At 41.1% G+C, this 17,387-nt stretch overlaps 1 protein-coding gene across 4 annotated transcripts in view; it reads right to left on the reverse strand.

Annotated features, from left to right (window-relative positions):
- The window catches only part of MCF2 (MCF.2 cell line derived transforming sequence), a 57,574-nt gene that overhangs the window by 9,597 nt on the left and 30,590 nt on the right, over positions 1-17,387 (reverse strand). For all 4 annotated transcript variants that reach the window (XM_068696652.1, XM_068696651.1, XM_068696654.1 and 1 more), the window contains 16 exons: positions 17,177-17,291; positions 16,678-16,797; positions 15,306-15,497; positions 14,001-14,192; positions 13,679-13,850; positions 10,634-10,722; positions 9,966-10,054; positions 9,670-9,736; positions 7,691-7,806; positions 7,507-7,576; positions 7,043-7,135; positions 6,632-6,724; positions 5,948-6,073; positions 4,903-5,124; positions 1,230-1,322; positions 166-244 (listed from right to left, as the gene is read on the reverse strand). In XM_068696652.1, coding sequence (XP_068552753.1) covers positions 166-244; positions 1,230-1,322; positions 4,903-5,124; positions 5,948-6,073; positions 6,632-6,724; positions 7,043-7,135; positions 7,507-7,576; positions 7,691-7,806; positions 9,670-9,736; positions 9,966-10,054; positions 10,634-10,722; positions 13,679-13,850; positions 14,001-14,192; positions 15,306-15,497; positions 16,678-16,797; positions 17,177-17,291 — 1,928 coding nt within the window. The remainder of the gene's footprint in view (positions 1-165; positions 245-1,229; positions 1,323-4,902; positions 5,125-5,947; positions 6,074-6,631; positions 6,725-7,042; positions 7,136-7,506; positions 7,577-7,690; positions 7,807-9,669; positions 9,737-9,965; positions 10,055-10,633; positions 10,723-13,678; positions 13,851-14,000; positions 14,193-15,305; positions 15,498-16,677; positions 16,798-17,176; positions 17,292-17,387) is intronic.

Consider the following 17,387-nt stretch of genomic DNA (forward strand, 5'->3'; position numbering starts at 1 on the left):
TACGTTATTTCCCTGTAATATAAGACCTCACTCCAGTATTCTGCTACTAGGCTTCTTCTGAAAATCAATTCTCTGGTGAGAATTAGTGGATTTGAAGATCAGTAATGTGAAAATGGGAGAAGTCTGCTGCAGAGTGAATGCCACAGAGAAATTGGTCAAATGTACCTTTTATAAGCTCCTGCTGCTTGAACAAAATTTTTCTTATTTCATTTAACCACGCCATCTTCAGATCTACTGTTTGAGCCTGGAAAAAAAGAAAATTGTCTGAATTTTGAATTATGAATCACCATTATATTGCATGAATAGAATCTCACTTTTCAATGCTGCAACTATCTGAAATCTTCTTTCATCCAAAGCCACCATTAAATTTAAAACACTCTCAATCTTTAAAAATTGATGACCCCCACTACATCCAGGCAACACAGTGAAATGGTGGAGACACCACTACAACACAAGAAGTGCAAGCAAAAGCACATTTGAGCTTGTATCTCGTCTCTTCTTAAAAACATCCAAAGGGTCAGACCTGCCTTTTGAATATCTGCATACTCTGCTACATACATCTGCTTTATGAATTTAAGTTGCCTACTGTGTTGTAACATGGAGAAAAAAAGCTGGGCAGACGACTAATTCAAAAAAAATGTCAACCACCAATATTTTCACAACAGGTTTCCTGTGAACACCTCATTAGGCAAACGTTTCACCTTCATAAATTTCTATTCAAAATGCTACAAAAGGTGAAAAAATAAACAGAAAGAAATTAGGCCAATCAGGCTCCTATTTTGTAGATGAGTTGAAATACTACTGGAAATAGCACCACAGAGGCCATGCTTTCGCTCTGGGAGCAGTTCTGACATCTAATTGTAGTGGAACATGTGGTTGTGTTCATTAAAGAATGAGGCCCATTTCCCAGCTCAATTCATGTAAGCTGTTAAGCACAGTAAAATGTTTTTTGTTTTTTTCAACTACTGGCCTATTTGAGATTTCATCTGGAATAAAAGGCTCTATTTCCAAGGAGCAATTCTGTCTCCACTTTAAGATAACTTTTGCAGTCCTGGCCTGGACACTGAGGGGCAGCCACTTGGACAGCTCTGTAAACACAGGCATGGTGAAAAAGGAAGAAATACAAGCTAAACATCTGATAATCTTACATCACATAAAGATCAAAGAGAGATGTTTCTGTAACACTATTACAAGGATGCACAAATATTGAGATTCTTGAAACTACAAACCTGTACAACGTATACTTCTTCTCGTCCACTATACCAGATTTCAAATTTTCGATGATCTCCTTTCACATTCTCAGTTATTCCAACTGCATTCATCTGCAAAGAAAGAAGAACAAAAAAATTACACGTGCTACAAATCTTTCCCTCTTACTTATGAATCCAGACATCTTGCAACATGTTAAACAAATCTATTTTCATCCAATTTAACACATTTCATCAACTTTAATTTCAGTAGCAACTCAAAGTCATTATCTGACTTATTCCCCCCCCTCCCGATGTTTCATCAGCTTGCTGTATTTGCAAAAGCTTTCTTATACCATCCAATAAACCTGAGGGGACTTTTCATTCAGGAATCCGTGGAACTGAAAATGCATGTCATACCTCTTTCAGCATAAAATTTCTCAGATGAGGTATATGAAGCTTTATAAACACATGGTGCATTATTTTTCCACATACTTTATTTGCGCTGCATTATTCTTTATTTACTTGCTGAATTCGGTATTTCATTCTTTCATTGATCTTTAAAAAACATATGTGAAGTCTTTAGCTCCTTCAGGAATTTCAGTTCAGTGTCTTTTATCTCTGACCTTTCAATATAGTTGACACATTATTCCCAGGTTTTCTAAAGAAGGATTAATTTTTGGATATGCAGACTGAGCTGCTGTAAATCTGGCATTGAGGAAGCAGGCAGATTTCAAGCTAGATGTGGCTGAATGCTGCTGTATGTAGGTACCCATTATCACAGCACACTTTTGATTATTTGGATGGAAGTGCCAAAGGCACAAACAATTCAAGACGTGCACAATGTGACCCAACTGAAACAGTAGCTCAAACTATGATTAGAGACCAAGAAATTCTTTGGTAACAGGAGACCTCTGACCCATCTGCTAAGCATGCCATGCATTTACTGCCCCATTGGCTTTGTAAGCTGAAAAATACCTTAATTCCCAATATTGCATAAACCTGCTTCTTGTTTAAAGCATAGTTTGCTAGCAACTTATCACTGATTAACAGATGGTCTAGAAAAAGCCAAGTATCCCACTCAAATGTTTTAAAACAAATCTAATAATAATGGTATCATATATCACAAATTATTCACCCAGACTGTATTAGGTAAATCCAGTATAAATACAAATAAAGCCTTAGAAAGAACATCTGTTAAACACTGCTGTTCCTGTTTGTTAATGTGCATACTCAGAGCTTTGTGTCTGAAAGGCTGGAACATTTACAGATGGGTTCACCTAGGCAAACTCTTTGTGACTACTTACTTTTTCAAATGCTGGTACCCATTTTTAGTGACTATGAACAGCCTCAGGAAAAAGGAAGCAAGTTGCTAATTAGCTTTCCTCATTTCTTCACTGGTATAAACAGAGCTCTTCTGAACTTGTGAGAAAGCTTTTGCCTCCAGATTTATAAAGGAAGGGCACTGAATAGCAATCAGTATTTCCTTGTCCCTCTTTGCCTTGCAGCTCTCTCTCTCATCCCAGTCCTGCACATTCAGGTTTCACAGAAGTCTAGAGATCTGCACTGATGCTCAGGACTGAGATTGATTGCAAGAGTGTGACTAAAGCCAGAGCCTGTTCACACATTTACAGTTTTCCACATATCCATTTCTATCTTAAAATGAATACATTAAAGCCTGCAGAACAGTCTTGTTATGAGGGCATGAAATTTTTGAAAAATTTTGGCCCCTGCAGTATAGTGCTGTAATGCTGCAGAAAGCCAGATCAGGCTCTATTCTGACTTTAAGAAAATGCAACACTAAGATGTTGAAAGGGCAGCCTAGAGAGTACCTTATCCAGATGCTGCAATTTTCAGTTCTGTGCAGCTCTTTTGGCTTGGTGATTCATACGGTGCCTGCTCTAAAAGTGCCCAGGCATCAAGATATGAGAAATTTCAGATTATCTACCTCGAGGATGTGAAGGAAAGTGCCAGGAATAGATATATTTAAGGTCTGTTCATTCATATTGGTGTATTTTAGAGTTCTTTTTCCTCCCCGTGAGCAGGATTTACTGTTCCTTCAGCTGTGGTTCACTGCAATGCAGATTGAGGTGGGTTAGAGCTTAAAGCTCTGGGACAGCATTCATCTGCATCAGCTTCCACTGTGACAAAAGGCAGACCGATCTACTTCGCATTGTAGCGAGTTATGAACCTGCATGTTCTAAGTTAGGGAATCTCAGCTGAAGAGATATTTGCTTCTGGCTATTTTATATAGCATGTAAAATGCTATCCTGGGGGGTTTTGTTTATTTGCATGCTTGTTTTGGGGAAGTTTTTTGTTTGTTTTTTGTGTGTGTGTGGTTTTTTGTTTTGTTTTGTTGTTTGTTGTTGTTGTTTGTTTTTTTTTTACAGATGGCCAGTTACACAACTTCTGTGAAACAGCTTTATTTCATGCTGAATCTCTGCAAAACATTCTTGCGATTAAAAATAATTCCCTGATACTATTACCAATCAAACAAATATCAAGTTCCAGAAACATGACTTTGCCCTCAGGTCAGCAAATGCATGTGTCGGGAGATGTCCATGTAACCCTGCAGCATCCATGTATTCTCTAACCCCAACTTCTCAGCTTGGCAACCCAAACAGCTGAAAAATGCGCTAGACAAACACTGGCCAAATCAACTGGCCTCACTTGGAATCACTTGGTAAAACAAGTACTACAGGGAAAGCAAGCTCCCCAGAAAGAAAGTGATGCTGTTTGGGAAAAACATTTAAGTACCTAAACATATGGCCTGGGACTTGTTTTTAATACACAATTTGTGATGTGCACTGGAGCTGAACTTTAACACCTTTGAAGATATTTGACTACTCCTAGCATCTCTCTCCCCAGACTCCATGGAGGTCAGGGGACCTGCAGCATCTCAGACTGAAGGCTCAGCCTCTGAATGCCCACTTTTCCACTCTCTCGTATACCTACATTGCTCCTTTATTTATCAAGAAAAATAAGGCAGAGTACTGAGACAAAATGCTCATGTTAGAAGGGCTCATCACACACAATATGCCAAAAGGTCTCTTTCAGAGGAGCAGTTTGTGATTTTTATTGATAATAGTTGGCATTTATACACTTGGGACAGTTGTTTATGCTGCTCATATTTTGCCAGAGGCTATTCTCTTTGTCTAATAATTGTACTTTTAGCTGCAGCTAGGACTTGCTGAAGGAGAAGGGTGTGGGAGAGGAAGATGAGTGATCCCCATCTTCCTGGCTGGGGGACAGGGCTCAGCAGCAGCCAGGCTCCTGCTGGCTGTGCTACAGGAGGATGCCAGCCCAAGGGACCTCCTTGGAGGCTGGGGGCATGAGGTTCCCCCTTACTGTCCCAGGCTGCTGGGGACAATGTCAGGCCCCCTCAGTTTCCTGACCTCACTCCCAGATCTGGAAAGTGGTGTAGGGGAGGGAGAAAGGCACATTCCCATCCCTGGGACTTGCCCACAGCACTGCTTCCCTGGCAGATGCCATCACATATCCCACTCAGCCCATGTGCTCCCCAGCTGCTGCTTCAGCTACAGAAGTCCTCACAGCTTATTAAAACCACCAGCCTTTCAAAGTCACTTCCATCTGGGGCAATATAGTCCTTTACAGAAGAAACCAAACACCGTGTTAGAGAAAAAAAACTTTCTAGGTGCACAAAGTTATCAGCTTACAACACACATGGCCATGGTCCCAACGAGAAAGTCCTTACTTTCAAAAAATGCTTAAAACTGTAAGATGAAGTTTTATCATATCCATCTCCATGATCCTCTCGCTTCTTGCAGAAGACCAAAGCTTTCTCGTACAGGAAGAGATGCCTCTGCATTGGCTTGAACCTGGCAAGATCCTTCATTTTTGTTGGACCTTTTCGATGTCCCGTCCAAACACTGAAAGATCCTTGCATTAATACTTTCCCTAGTTCACTCAAGTCGCCCTGGTGAAAATATGGAGAGAAAAAAAAAGAAATCAATTAGAGGATTGTCCAAGCAATGAAGGGCAATGGGGCCAGCCCTGTTCCAAGGCACACCACTCTAAGAATAGGTCTTCCTGGAAAGATCAGATGATCTTTCGGGAGTAGTGGCATGGTGCCAGGGGGGAAGAAGAGGTCTCAGACACAGGCCTACAGCTAGTCTTTGCAAAGAAATACAAGTCAATAATTGAAAGAACTAGGAAACTAAGAAAATTTGGCAGCTCCTACAAAAGTCCAGGTCAAGGGCTCTGGACAAACTAATTTTGTGGGAGAGGACAGATGAGAGTTGGGCCTAAACCGAGGTCTTGGAGAATGGGAAGAAAAGGGCTCTTCAAGGAGGACAGGACTGGGACCGGCAGCTTCGCCATATCCTTGTCCTTCCTTGAAGCTCTAGGGAAGACAATCACCTCAATGGGTAAGGATCAACATCAGCCTCAGGGAGAATTTAATTAAATGTTGAATGAGAAATGCTATGAAGATACCCTGGCTAAATCATAAGGTGAGAAGTAGTTCTCATTAGAGAACTAAGGTGGATGATGGAAAAATGCTCTCAGGAACCACAAGGTGGCAAGTGTGGGCACCATGCAACTCCATGTGTTGTTTGGATGCAAACAGTTTCCAAAATCCTGAAATCAAATGGAAGACTGTCACCTGTAAGAGCTTCCTGATGCTATTCACTTTGTAACTGTTCTAAAGTAGTTTTTAGCTCATACATTCTGGGACACTATCCATTTCCAGTACATCATCCAGCATTGTACAAGGTTTCTTATTACCCAAATCTACTCACATCATATCCTGTTATTGAAATCTGATGCATAGAGTCATTGACTGACTTTAGCAAATCCAACATTGCAACCAGAGCTTCTTGAAGTTCCTGAACTCCATCACAGCTCGTGCTGTACTTTAGCAACTCCTGAAAATAGAAATGCAAGAGCACATGTTTGCACTTGAACAAAGCACACGTTTTTCCATCTCGCATGAAGTTTCCAATGCCCAAGAGCAAGCTGCGCTCCCTGAGTTTCTTTCTTCATATGTCACCAGAAAGACTCATTCTAAACAAGTCAGTATAAGGTGTGGAACATATCTATGAGGGAGGTGAAGGGGGACAAGGATGAATGCATTAAAGATTATGGGCATTGCAGCGACCCAAGCAGGAGACACATTGGTATAGTGTATTTCATTCATCATGCTCTTACAATCAGCTCTGGTTCATTTTTCTTACAAATGCTTCTGTCATTCTGCATCTCTGGACAGATTCAGTCCTTCTCCCCATAAAAATGACTTGTTAAAAGCACACATTCCTTTTTCAGGTATGCGATTTTCATCCTCACTGAATGTCACAATGGAGGGCCAAGTTATGCAATATTTAATCTAAGGCTTGGTGCTGATTTACAGGTAACCTTTAATTGAAAAATAAAATGGAAAATAGATCTATCTCCCAACGTCTTTTCACAAACAACTTATGAAATACCTTCAGAAGTAACTGGTATTTTGTCAGGCGCTGCACTGGCTTGAGCAAATAGGAATCCAGCCCAAGTTTGTGCTCTAATTTTCTTTGGCACTCCTGCAACAAAGGACTCAGATTAAGTAAGTCAGGTGCTAACTATAAGTACTTATTCCAACAGCATAAGTGATATAGATTGAGGACTTCAAAGGTTTCATGTCAAAATTTCCTAAAGAAATTTCACAAAAACATGCGAAATAATATAATGAATGGTTGTGCTTTAAATTGTTTGTGTACGATAAACTCCAACTGCTATTTTTGTCAGGCTTCCATGCAATGGCAAACAGAATATGCTGCAAAAACAGTGCAATGCTGAGGACAGCGTTTAGGACAAGTGTCCCAGGATGATGCCTGACTTGATAGGAACCAACAGCTCACCTGGAAGAAGGTGCTTTCAGAGCACTGCCTCCACAGGGACTCCGACCGGGGCTTGTTCTGACAGTATTTCTCATACATCTGAAAATCCTCTCGCTGTAAGGAAAACCAAAATGCAAGTTAGAGTCATGCATGCAAATCTGCCAGGCAGCTAAGAGGGTGAACACCCAAACTGCAAATTTGCTTTTTTCTCTGCTGCCAACTGTAACATCTGAAAGTCACAGAGTTTGGTTAAAAGAACCACTGCTGGGAACCAGAAATCTCCTCACAGCAAACCACGGTGTAGCCGTGACTGCTGCTTTCCCCCATCTGCTGCTGTCCACACAGTTGCATTCCCTGCCTTGCTGTTGGTATTACATATCAAAAGCACCTCACTCAGCTGACACAACTGAGATGTTGCAGAGTGCAAAGCACAGCAGAAACATTGGCCTTAAAGTCTGCCTTATATGTGAAAATGAGTCACCAACCCTGTCTAGGAAACAAAATCCCACTCTCTCGGGTGCTCCCAGGCAGCTTTCCAAACTGTGCAGGAAAATTCTGCAAGAGACAGGGGAAGAGACAAAATGCAGCTGTGAGCAAGGTACTACTTGGGTATTTAATCATTATAAGAAATCAGTGTGGCAAAGAGGGGGAACAGAGCCAGCATCATACTTGTTGTGGAAGTCATATATCTCAGGCATGTTTCCGAAAAGGACATCCTTCCTGTTCCTCAAGATGGGAGGCAAGAGAATGACCATGGCGGGGTTGTCCATCTCTGCTCTGTAGCCCTGCAGGAGGCAAAAAAGGTTCATCACTACATTTTTAAGGCCTTGTGAGCAGACTCTCAATAAAATATACTTTGTTTCAAGTTTCAACATCCCTTTTATTTCTGTTTTTGTTTGTTTGTTTTGTTTGTTTGTTTGTCTCTCTAAATGCCTGTCTTTTAGCACATCACGCCTCAGTCCATGGGCATTTGTGGGCTGTGGATGAGCTGGGGAAGGGCTCCCATAGGGTGGGAAAACACCGCAGAGATGCTCTCTGTTCACAAAAGGCAAACTATTGCCACTTTCTGCTCACTACAGCCTGACTACAGGAGAGAGGTCCTGAAGGAATACTTGTCTGGGTTAAATGCTTCTGCTGTTATGACCATGGGACACAAGTGACATCGTGTTTGTACAGAATGTGCAGTTACAGACACTCTCACGAGATCTGGTTTACAAGGTGATTTGTTACAAAGCAGAGATGGCTTGAGATCCTATACCAAAATCAATGAGTTTTTGCTTTAGCACAAGACACACTGAACACCAGGATCTCACTGTTCTTTGATTCTTGCTGCCTCAGGATTCCTGTCCTCTCGCTCCACCTGCCTCTTGAAATCACAGCCTCCCAAAAAATGAGCCTCTGCTATGTACCAGGGAAGAGCTGTAAGGGACATTATTACACTACAGACTGCTGGGTGGAACTAGGAAACAATGCAAAGCTCCCTGCAGGAAAATCACATTACTACACCAATGCAAAAACAGGTACCAGATGTGGTAAATATCCTAAATGAAGAACAGGGGGGAGGCAGAGCCAGAGCTCAGGACTGTCTCTGCAAAGAAAACATCAAAAAGCTATCGGCTCCAGCTCAGGCAGATAATTCGAGTCACCAAGTGCTGCACAGAAGTGAGGTCAATTTCACACAAGTAGCGTATGTTTGCAAAAATTTATTTAGTATGTACAGCATATCTTCTTTGACTTTTCTAATTAATCTCTTATCCTAATTATGGTTGGAATCAGTACTCCCTCTACTAAGCAGGCATTCTGCAGTTGATTAAGAGTGCAGTAGAAGATAAATATCTGGAAAAGCAGTCAGTCATTTATATTTAACCACTGCAATGAGGCTTCACTCTTTAAAGGAAATGCTATTTTCAGAAAAGTTAAGTCTACCTGTAAATTTTTTTTCTATCCGGACTTGATAAACACAGCAATAAATCTGCATACCTGCCAACTGCTTTATCACATCAAGTGTGGTTTAACAAAATAAAAAACAATCAGTGCAGGGCAATTATGTACAATTATCTGCAGTTGAACAGATTTACATGTTGTTTGCTCTTGAGTCAGAGGAATGTAAGGGGGAAGAGGTAATTAACAGAGATTTGTTTTGGTCATCAGCAAGTGTCATTGTGGAATAAAGTACAAGTGTCTAAAATGGCAGTACAAGAAATTATAATCTGGTTTCTAAACTAAGAAATGTGCTTTATACATTCACAAACCTCACAGCATTGAGAAAGAAACCTTTTGAAGATAAAATACAACTTTCTTTCTTTTGTCTCCAAAAGGTAAAAGAAATCAGGGAGCAGTTAAGAATACCAGCTTTTTGTACATTTTTACAAGCACTGATAAAACTAATTACCAGTGCATTTGTGTACAAACAGAAGGCTTCTTCCTTATTCTAGATGAAAAGTTCATCCTGACACCAACTGTTCCTGCAGATGCCTCCAACTCAGAAATAAATGGGAGAAAACTTGAAAATTCATGACTGGCTGGGGATCTGACAGTTTGGTAGAAACCTGTCCCATCACATTTTTGCTTAGTATGACAGAGTGGCAGGTGCCCTTTTGTACAAATCACCAGGGAACAGTAGTGAGCAATCTGAAGAAGTCACTCACCGTCAGAACAGTGAATAGCTCCTCTACATAAACTCTCTCCGTTTCTATAAGCTCATTTATGACATGGCTATAGCAAAGAAAAAAATAGAAGTATATTATTTCTATGCCTGTAAAAAAAGCACAAGCAATCTGCAGTTAAACAAGCCCAAAACATACTGTGATCTCATTAACAACCAATGTGGGGACAGCAGAATAGGCAAAAGGGCAAGAGGTGACATCCAGGACCAGATGGATGGTGCATGAGCTGGCCACAAATAGCCATCATTTTGAGTGATTTAAACAGGGTGAAAGCTTACCCTTTTAGTATATCTAAGTTGTCATCACTGTCTGAAATAAACGATTGTAAAGAATTCCTTTTTTCCTGATAGTCATGCATTACTTCAATCTGGAAAAGAAATGGGATAAAAGAAATGGGATGCACTAGAAAAAGCTGCAGAGAAGTCACTGCAGAGGCAGGATTAGCCCAGCCCTTGATGTATAGGAACTTTGGGGGGGGAAGGATGAAATACACTGCCTTTTAAGAAATCCGTTGTGCCACAGAATTTTAAATGGGCATAGCCTATATTGGGTAGACAAATATGCCTAGAAATTACTCTGCTACATAAAATCTGGACATACTGGCAACATTCATTCATGCAGAGACCAGGGAACAGGTTCCCCAGGGGAAATATTTCCAGACGCAGAGTTTTCCCGACAGACATCACTGTTATGCAAATGCAGGCAATAGCACACAGGAGATCAATATCTGTGACTTGGAAAAACAATCCAAGAAGATCTAAGATGCTGGACAAATCAAAATAAACCCCAGGGATATGAAAGTGTAAATATTATTTAAAAACAAACAAAAAAAGAATATTAAGGAAAAAAAAAGCTTCAAATCCAAAGTGTGAGCTCAATTTTTAGAAGGATTTCAACTGGGATCTTAATCTATGAAACTCGTTCAGATTTCACTAATAATTTTTACCTTGCGAGAACTTGGAGTTTTTCTTGATGTTTTCTTCCCAGGGAGAGAGAGGTCAAATGAAAATTTCAAACTGGAATTAAAATCCACACCTTGGGTAGAGAAAATAAGAATTCCATAAGGTACTTTTATAGCAACGGAGATGATTCACAGAGAAACTAGTAAGTCACAAAGAAAAATGGGATACATTTTAGGAACAAATGATTAGTTAGCTAATACTACAAGCAAAGTGACAAGGCAAAGGGTATCTCAAACAATGATACTGAATACCAAATAACACAGGTCACGTGGATAGACATAAAGGCCATAAAGTAAAATCTAATCAGAAGAAACAAACTGTACATTTTTACCAAAAGGGAACACTGTAATCAACATCTAACGAAGTCTGTGAAGCTTTTGTGAGTGATAATGATAAAATCAAATCAACTACCAGAATACCACCTAGTGGGACACTGTGTTAAAGTCCTTTTATTAACAGAGGGTGAGATGCTCAGCTGATATAAACTGTTTGAACAGCGCTGATGCAGAAGAGCCACGTTTGCAACGCAATGAGCAAAAGATGCAGTGAATGAAATAAACACAGTGTAATGCAAACTGAAGTGGAGAGCAGGCACCCCAGCTTCAGATTGTGCTGGTTAAATACAAACCATTACGTATCATCACACCAACAGGGCCTTAAACCCCCACTTGTGAGCATGCTGAATGCAGAAGGAGCAGACCGCTGGAGAGCAGGTCAGAGATGTGCGTGGGATGTGTCCCACCACAGACACAAAGACCCAAAAGAAGCCTGGATTTGCCAGCGGTCCTACTTGGGAGACACCCACTGGGAGCACGGATAAACAGGGCAGATGAGAGACCCATCAGCTGCAGCTCTGTTTTGCTGGCTGGGGAGCTCCTCCTGCAACAGAGGGACTTTACTACAGCGCTCAAGCTCTGCTGCAGCCTGCCATACCACTGCCACACACCTCACTATGTTTTACGGCTCAAGATGGGGTGGGTTTATTTCTTTTTTTTCTCCCCCCAGAAAAAATAGGTTTCAAAGTTAGAACCACAATTAGCAGCTAGGGCTTCAAATCCATGGCAAACATGAAAGAGGAAGTGTCTGTCCTCAGACAAAAAAAAAAAAAAAAAAAAAAAAAAGAATAAAAGAAAGGAAAAGAGGACAAGAGGACGGCTGTAACACGCTCAGAGGTGGTTTGGTTTCAATCCATGCCATAAAACTCACACATCTCAAAGCACTCCCGGTGGAGCCCAGCATGCATCTTTGACACTGCACATCACACCAGCAGGACTGCAGCCTTTTGATGTTCTGTGTCAAACGGAGGCCTTATTAAAAAGCTCTCTTGGCATGATTTATGCAGAGAAGGGCCTTTTGTCTTTCCCCTCTTGCTGGCTATGCTCATTTCAACATATTTCATCACTTCTTTCAGGAATATGATTAATGGAGGATACCTGTGCTTTGCAGGTGATTGAGTGTCTGTGCTAAAAAAGCAAGCGTTGCATAAAGGTGCATCAAATAAGATCAGCCAAGTAATGATGGCCTCACAGCATCCCATGGAGGTGGCCATCCATTTACCCCTAATATTTAAATCACAGATTCCTCCTTAATACTTTCTTGTGTTTAGAAAGCTGAAAAAGTTCTGTTAGGGCAACATTTTAATTTAAAGACTTGGAACTTTTTTTCCTGTTTGAAAGGAGTTCAGAGGGCAGGGAATGTGGTACTGGCTGGAGAAAAAGAAAATCTGAGATTGATTTGCTGCACTGGCCTGTGCTCCATCCCACTCCATCTACTTTCGTTTCCACTCCTCCACCAGCATGGTTATTTACCTTAGCAGCTCCCTGAATTGGAACCACTTTCACTGTTTTCATAGCACCTACCACAATCCACCATAACCAATACTTATTAATTCATCATAAACATATTTGTATTGCAGCAAATCACCAGTGTTTAACAGTTTTATGCCATCAGATCACCTAAGTTAATGTCTCCTAATAACTTAGCATATCCCTGATTTAAAATATGTGAACATTACTTTAAAATACTTCTGAATTCTGATATATACAGGGCTGTTAAGGATGGAAATTTTAATGTTATCAATTAAAGCTAACATTGTGCCACATCCCATTAACAAAATCAAGGCAGAACATCCAGTGACATCAGTTCAATCAGAATTGGTACCTTTATGGGTATTAATTACTCCATAATTGGGATTTAAGGAAGACATTCTCAAAGAATCAAAGGGAGTTAAGCATCCAGCTTCTCATTTATGTTCATGAGATTTGAGCTTCTCATTTCTCCAGGCTCCTCTGCAAATGTCAGTCTAATTTTATGTCAGTTCCAGCTCAAGACAATTATGGAGATTGTCACTGAGAATAGGTATATAAATAGGCTTTAGGCTACAGAATAGGCTAAAGAATTTATACTACTTTTTCTCTTTTTGCCCTGCAGTACTAATTTCCCAGTTCATACCAGTAAGATGCTCAGAAAGCAGAAGATGCACTGCTTACAGCTGCCTTTTTTCACTGAGTAGAAAGTGAAAACAAATACCAAGCAACAAACACCTGAGCCAACCTGAGCTGCAAAATGTGTGTGATGCATTTCTACAAATGGAGCGCAAAAAAACATCGCATTCATTTTATCTACTCATCTTTCTCCTTTCTGCGTGGTCATCTCATAAAAAAAAAAATATCCTAAGAATTTTGGAAGCTCTGATACCTCACAGTGTGGAAAAACAAGCAGCATCTGAGAAACTGCTCAAGCCCTTCTTGTAGCTAGGAAGTGCAAATGAAGCTAGCACAATGGCACAGAGCGGCTCATGACCAACTAGCCCATCCATTCAATATTTGGGTTCCGCATCTATTTCCTCACACAGAAATGGAAAGCTGAACACAAACATTTGAAAGATAATAGATGATCTCATACATTTATAATTGCAAAACTCTGTATCTGCCAGAGCAAGGGCTGGTTGGCTCATCAAGTTGCGTTACTCTTCCTAGCGGAAAGCAAAATTACTATCTGAAAATACCATAAACTTGGAGATATTTTACCATGTTTAGGAGAGAATAATGGTGATTTTGATCGTGGAGGATTTTCTGGCCGAGGGGCTACTAACTGGACGGGACGCACGTGTTTATCCAACAGCTTCTTGAAGCAAGACTGCCGATTCTCAAACATGCTTCGAACATTTTCGAGTTTGACCTGCACTGACTGTATCTGGCACTGTAGAGTGAAAAAGATTTCTGTGATCACATAACTACTGTTATTATGCACTTTGACCCAAAACATAGAACTATAAAACCGACAACACAGCAACACAGTCTAATCTTACTTTTTACTTATGTAATGAGGAATTTGGGGGGGGTTGCTTACCTTTAATTCAGGTGTTAAGACTGACTCAAAGTCATATTGTAGCGCTTGGGGATCATAGTTTAAGTATGATGAAGAGCTTTCTAGAAATCTTTCTATGTCCTGGAGAGCTTTCTGAGCACCTTCTTTAGACTGGCACTTGTCCATCTGCTGGTTGGCGAGCAGGTAGGCACCCTCATCACAGCACTGCAGGGCCTGGGGGCAAACACAGGGAGTGAGACTGTGAGCCCCTACTAAATCAAGGTACTCGTGAAAAGTATCATTTACTGGATCTCAATATTCAACATGGAGATGATCGGTACTCATAAATACTCATAATAGTCAAAAAATGTTTAAAAGAAAAAATAGGGATTTTAAACCGGTCTACAGTTCTACGTGTAATGTAACTGTGGTGGTGTGTGTAGGAGTTCGGCTGCCTAGCAAGGTAAAACCATCACAGTAACACATGCAGGTACCAGATGAATGCCAGGTTTGGGGTTCAGCCAGCCCTTGCACAGTAGCACACACTGGTGCGGAGAAGATGCTGCAGCCAGGAACTACAGAGGACTCCCAGTGCAAGGGTTGTTAGCAGGCAGGTAGCAGGAGTCACACTGTGCTCCAGCAGGACCACAGCACCAACTGGGAGTACAAGGAGCCCAGGAGAGGACACCGCCCTGCAGCAGAGAGGCTGCCAACAAATCCCTGCAGATTAATGCAACGTTAAAGTGAAGAACACAGGAAAAAAAAAACAAGTTCCTTAATCACCCTAAACAGTGAAATGGAACAGGGTCAAACTTCACTGCTTCTCTCAGTGGCCTTAAGCATACTACAGCTGTGTGCCTTCTGGCCTAATTAGCATTAATTTCCTTAAATGAATTTTTTATGCTGATTAAGATATCAAAGAGTGCTGGAGCCACATGACTCCACTTCCACACTAGCACACAGCAGCTGCGTCTATCTACCTATCTGTCATCTTAGTTTACAGTCAGCTGTGTTCATTCTTAATAAATTGTTAATAAAAAAGAGAGAGTTTATCTGAAAACATTACCTCTATTGCACTGGGTATGGAAACCTTGAAAGTCAATTGATACACCAATGCTCCATGAAAGCTAATTTTTGGCGTTCTGAATTGCCCTCTGGAGATGCTCACATCTTTCTACTGACAATTCATAGGACCAGCAGACACCTGTTTGCTAACTTAGCGAGGAGCAAAGCACTTGTCAGCCTCACAGTGGAGGAACACTTTCCTAACATGAACTGCTGAAGTGAAGTTGCAAATTTCAGATGCTAACCATCCACTTTCCAGGGCACCAAATCTCTGAGCTCTACCTGCTGAAGGCGGGTATGAAGATCCAAGGTCTTCTGCAGTTGCATCTGCTTCCTTTTGATTTCATCAGACAAGACATCAGAATGGTGCCGCAGCTCGTTGCATTGCTGGCAGATTAAGTTGAGCGCGTAGTGATGATTTGCTGCTAGCTGGTGTCCATGTAGTATCACAACCTGAGCCTTCCCTATCAGATCCTTTAGTGAAAGGAAGAGAATAGATTGCACACTTACTGAAATAATGCCAAAATACCTACATATAACAACATGCACTTGCTCTTCTTACCAGATTTCAGGTACGCATGGAGATGACTGCCATTAGGAGTAGCCAGAATGGGTGGCTTATGCAGGATAAAATGGCACCCATCATCTGGGAAAAAAAAACTTTTGCTATCCAAAAGGAGGATGAAGAAGACGACAGTATTTCACCAAGCCAGCAATGCTGCAAATGGCTGCTGGCAACGTATAGCTGCCATTTCCAGGAACTGCATTCTAAAAAAAATGTAGCTGATGTCCAGTTTAGGCACAATATGCTCATAAGCATGAAAGGGAATTTGAGCAGCTAGGGTTTGTGGTGAAAACAAACCAGGTTCTTTACAGCAAAGCTTGATGCAAAGAACATGCTGTCTTGTCTGCACTTTCTGGTCAACATAATGGTTACGTCTTCACCAGGATTGGCTTTCTGCTGAGGCTGCTTCCCTGTTGCACACTGTCTGCCAGGCCTCTTGTTCCTCCTCACTCTCTCAACAGAATTTCTTCCAAATGGCCAGAAGTCTTAGACGCCTCCTCTCCCATGACTCCCATTTTCAAAGGAACCTCTGGGGGTTGTGCCCAAATCCCTCACATTCTCACTGCCCCGGCCCGCTTGCCAAGCACCACCTTTTGCAGAAGTCACATCCTCAGTTTGGCGCCTGTGAATCATCTCACTTCACCGTTCTCTCTGCTACATCTCTTAGCCTCCATCCATATGTTACATTCAAATTGCAGACACTTCAAGATAGCAACTTTTTTGCCTCTCCATGTGCCTGGTAACAAGTCTGCCTATTAGCACTGCTAAAAGCACTTAACATATAAATAATTCTTCTTCCAGCTCATTAACTCCCACGCCTCCCCTATGTTCAGACATTTATCTGCTCTGGATTTTCGTGGTGGCTCAGCAATTTATTTTAACTGTGATAATTAAATACCCTGTTCCTGGTTTTCAGCGTGATCACAGTGTTGCTGCACAGAACAGAAAGACATGAAATCAATCCTGTCTTGCAGCCACTTACCAACAAATTACACCAGAATCAGGTCGTTTTAGAAAAACACCTACCACAAACATAGAATGTGCCTCTTTTGTTTCATTAGTGTATCTTTCAGTGGTAGATTGTCTCACCTGAGCCATACCATCAAAATGACTCAAGTCCTTGAGCCTCTGCTTCACTTGTGAGACACTGTCTCCAGTGTCGGGCAGTTCCGCCTGCTGACCCATTAAAAATTCAATGGCATTCTTGACCTAGACATGAAAAAAAAAAGACTGCTGCAAAATTATACAAAGCACAGACAGAAGATCATTCTCAGACCAAAATTAATCACACTTTAGCTGACTGTTAAATCCAGTAATAAAACTAGTGTCCAAGAGCTAATTTCTAAATTCAAAGATGCTTCTGTCAGCTAAATCTATGTGACTGCAGGGCAGTGATACCTAAATTAGCTCTGAATGAAGAAGCACAGTGGTTTTCCCAAGTTAGCAAGCGCTGCTATTCATACGCAAGGAGCAGCAGCATAAATTAAACACTCAAAATAAAAAGCCAAAAAAAAATAAATCTCTCCCTTTTCCCCTCCTTTTCTTCCCCAACTACTTCTGCCAACAGAAGTAGTGCATCTGATCATACCTCTTGAAAACTTTGCTCAAACTTCCACAGTTGTAAATATTGCTCCATTTTTAACTGATGCTTTTCCCAGAAACCATCAAATGCAGTCTCCATCTCACGCAACTGACCAAGTAGCCTTGAGTACAGAAAAAGGACAGGATTAGAACAGCTTGTAAAAAGAGGACAAACAGATGGACAAACAATAGGAAGATCATCTATTCAGGACTCCATC

Source organism: Anas acuta, chromosome 13 (genome assembly GCF_963932015.1).
Source record: "Anas acuta chromosome 13, bAnaAcu1.1, whole genome shotgun sequence".
NCBI classification, from domain to species: Eukaryota; Metazoa; Chordata; class Aves; order Anseriformes; family Anatidae; genus Anas; species Anas acuta.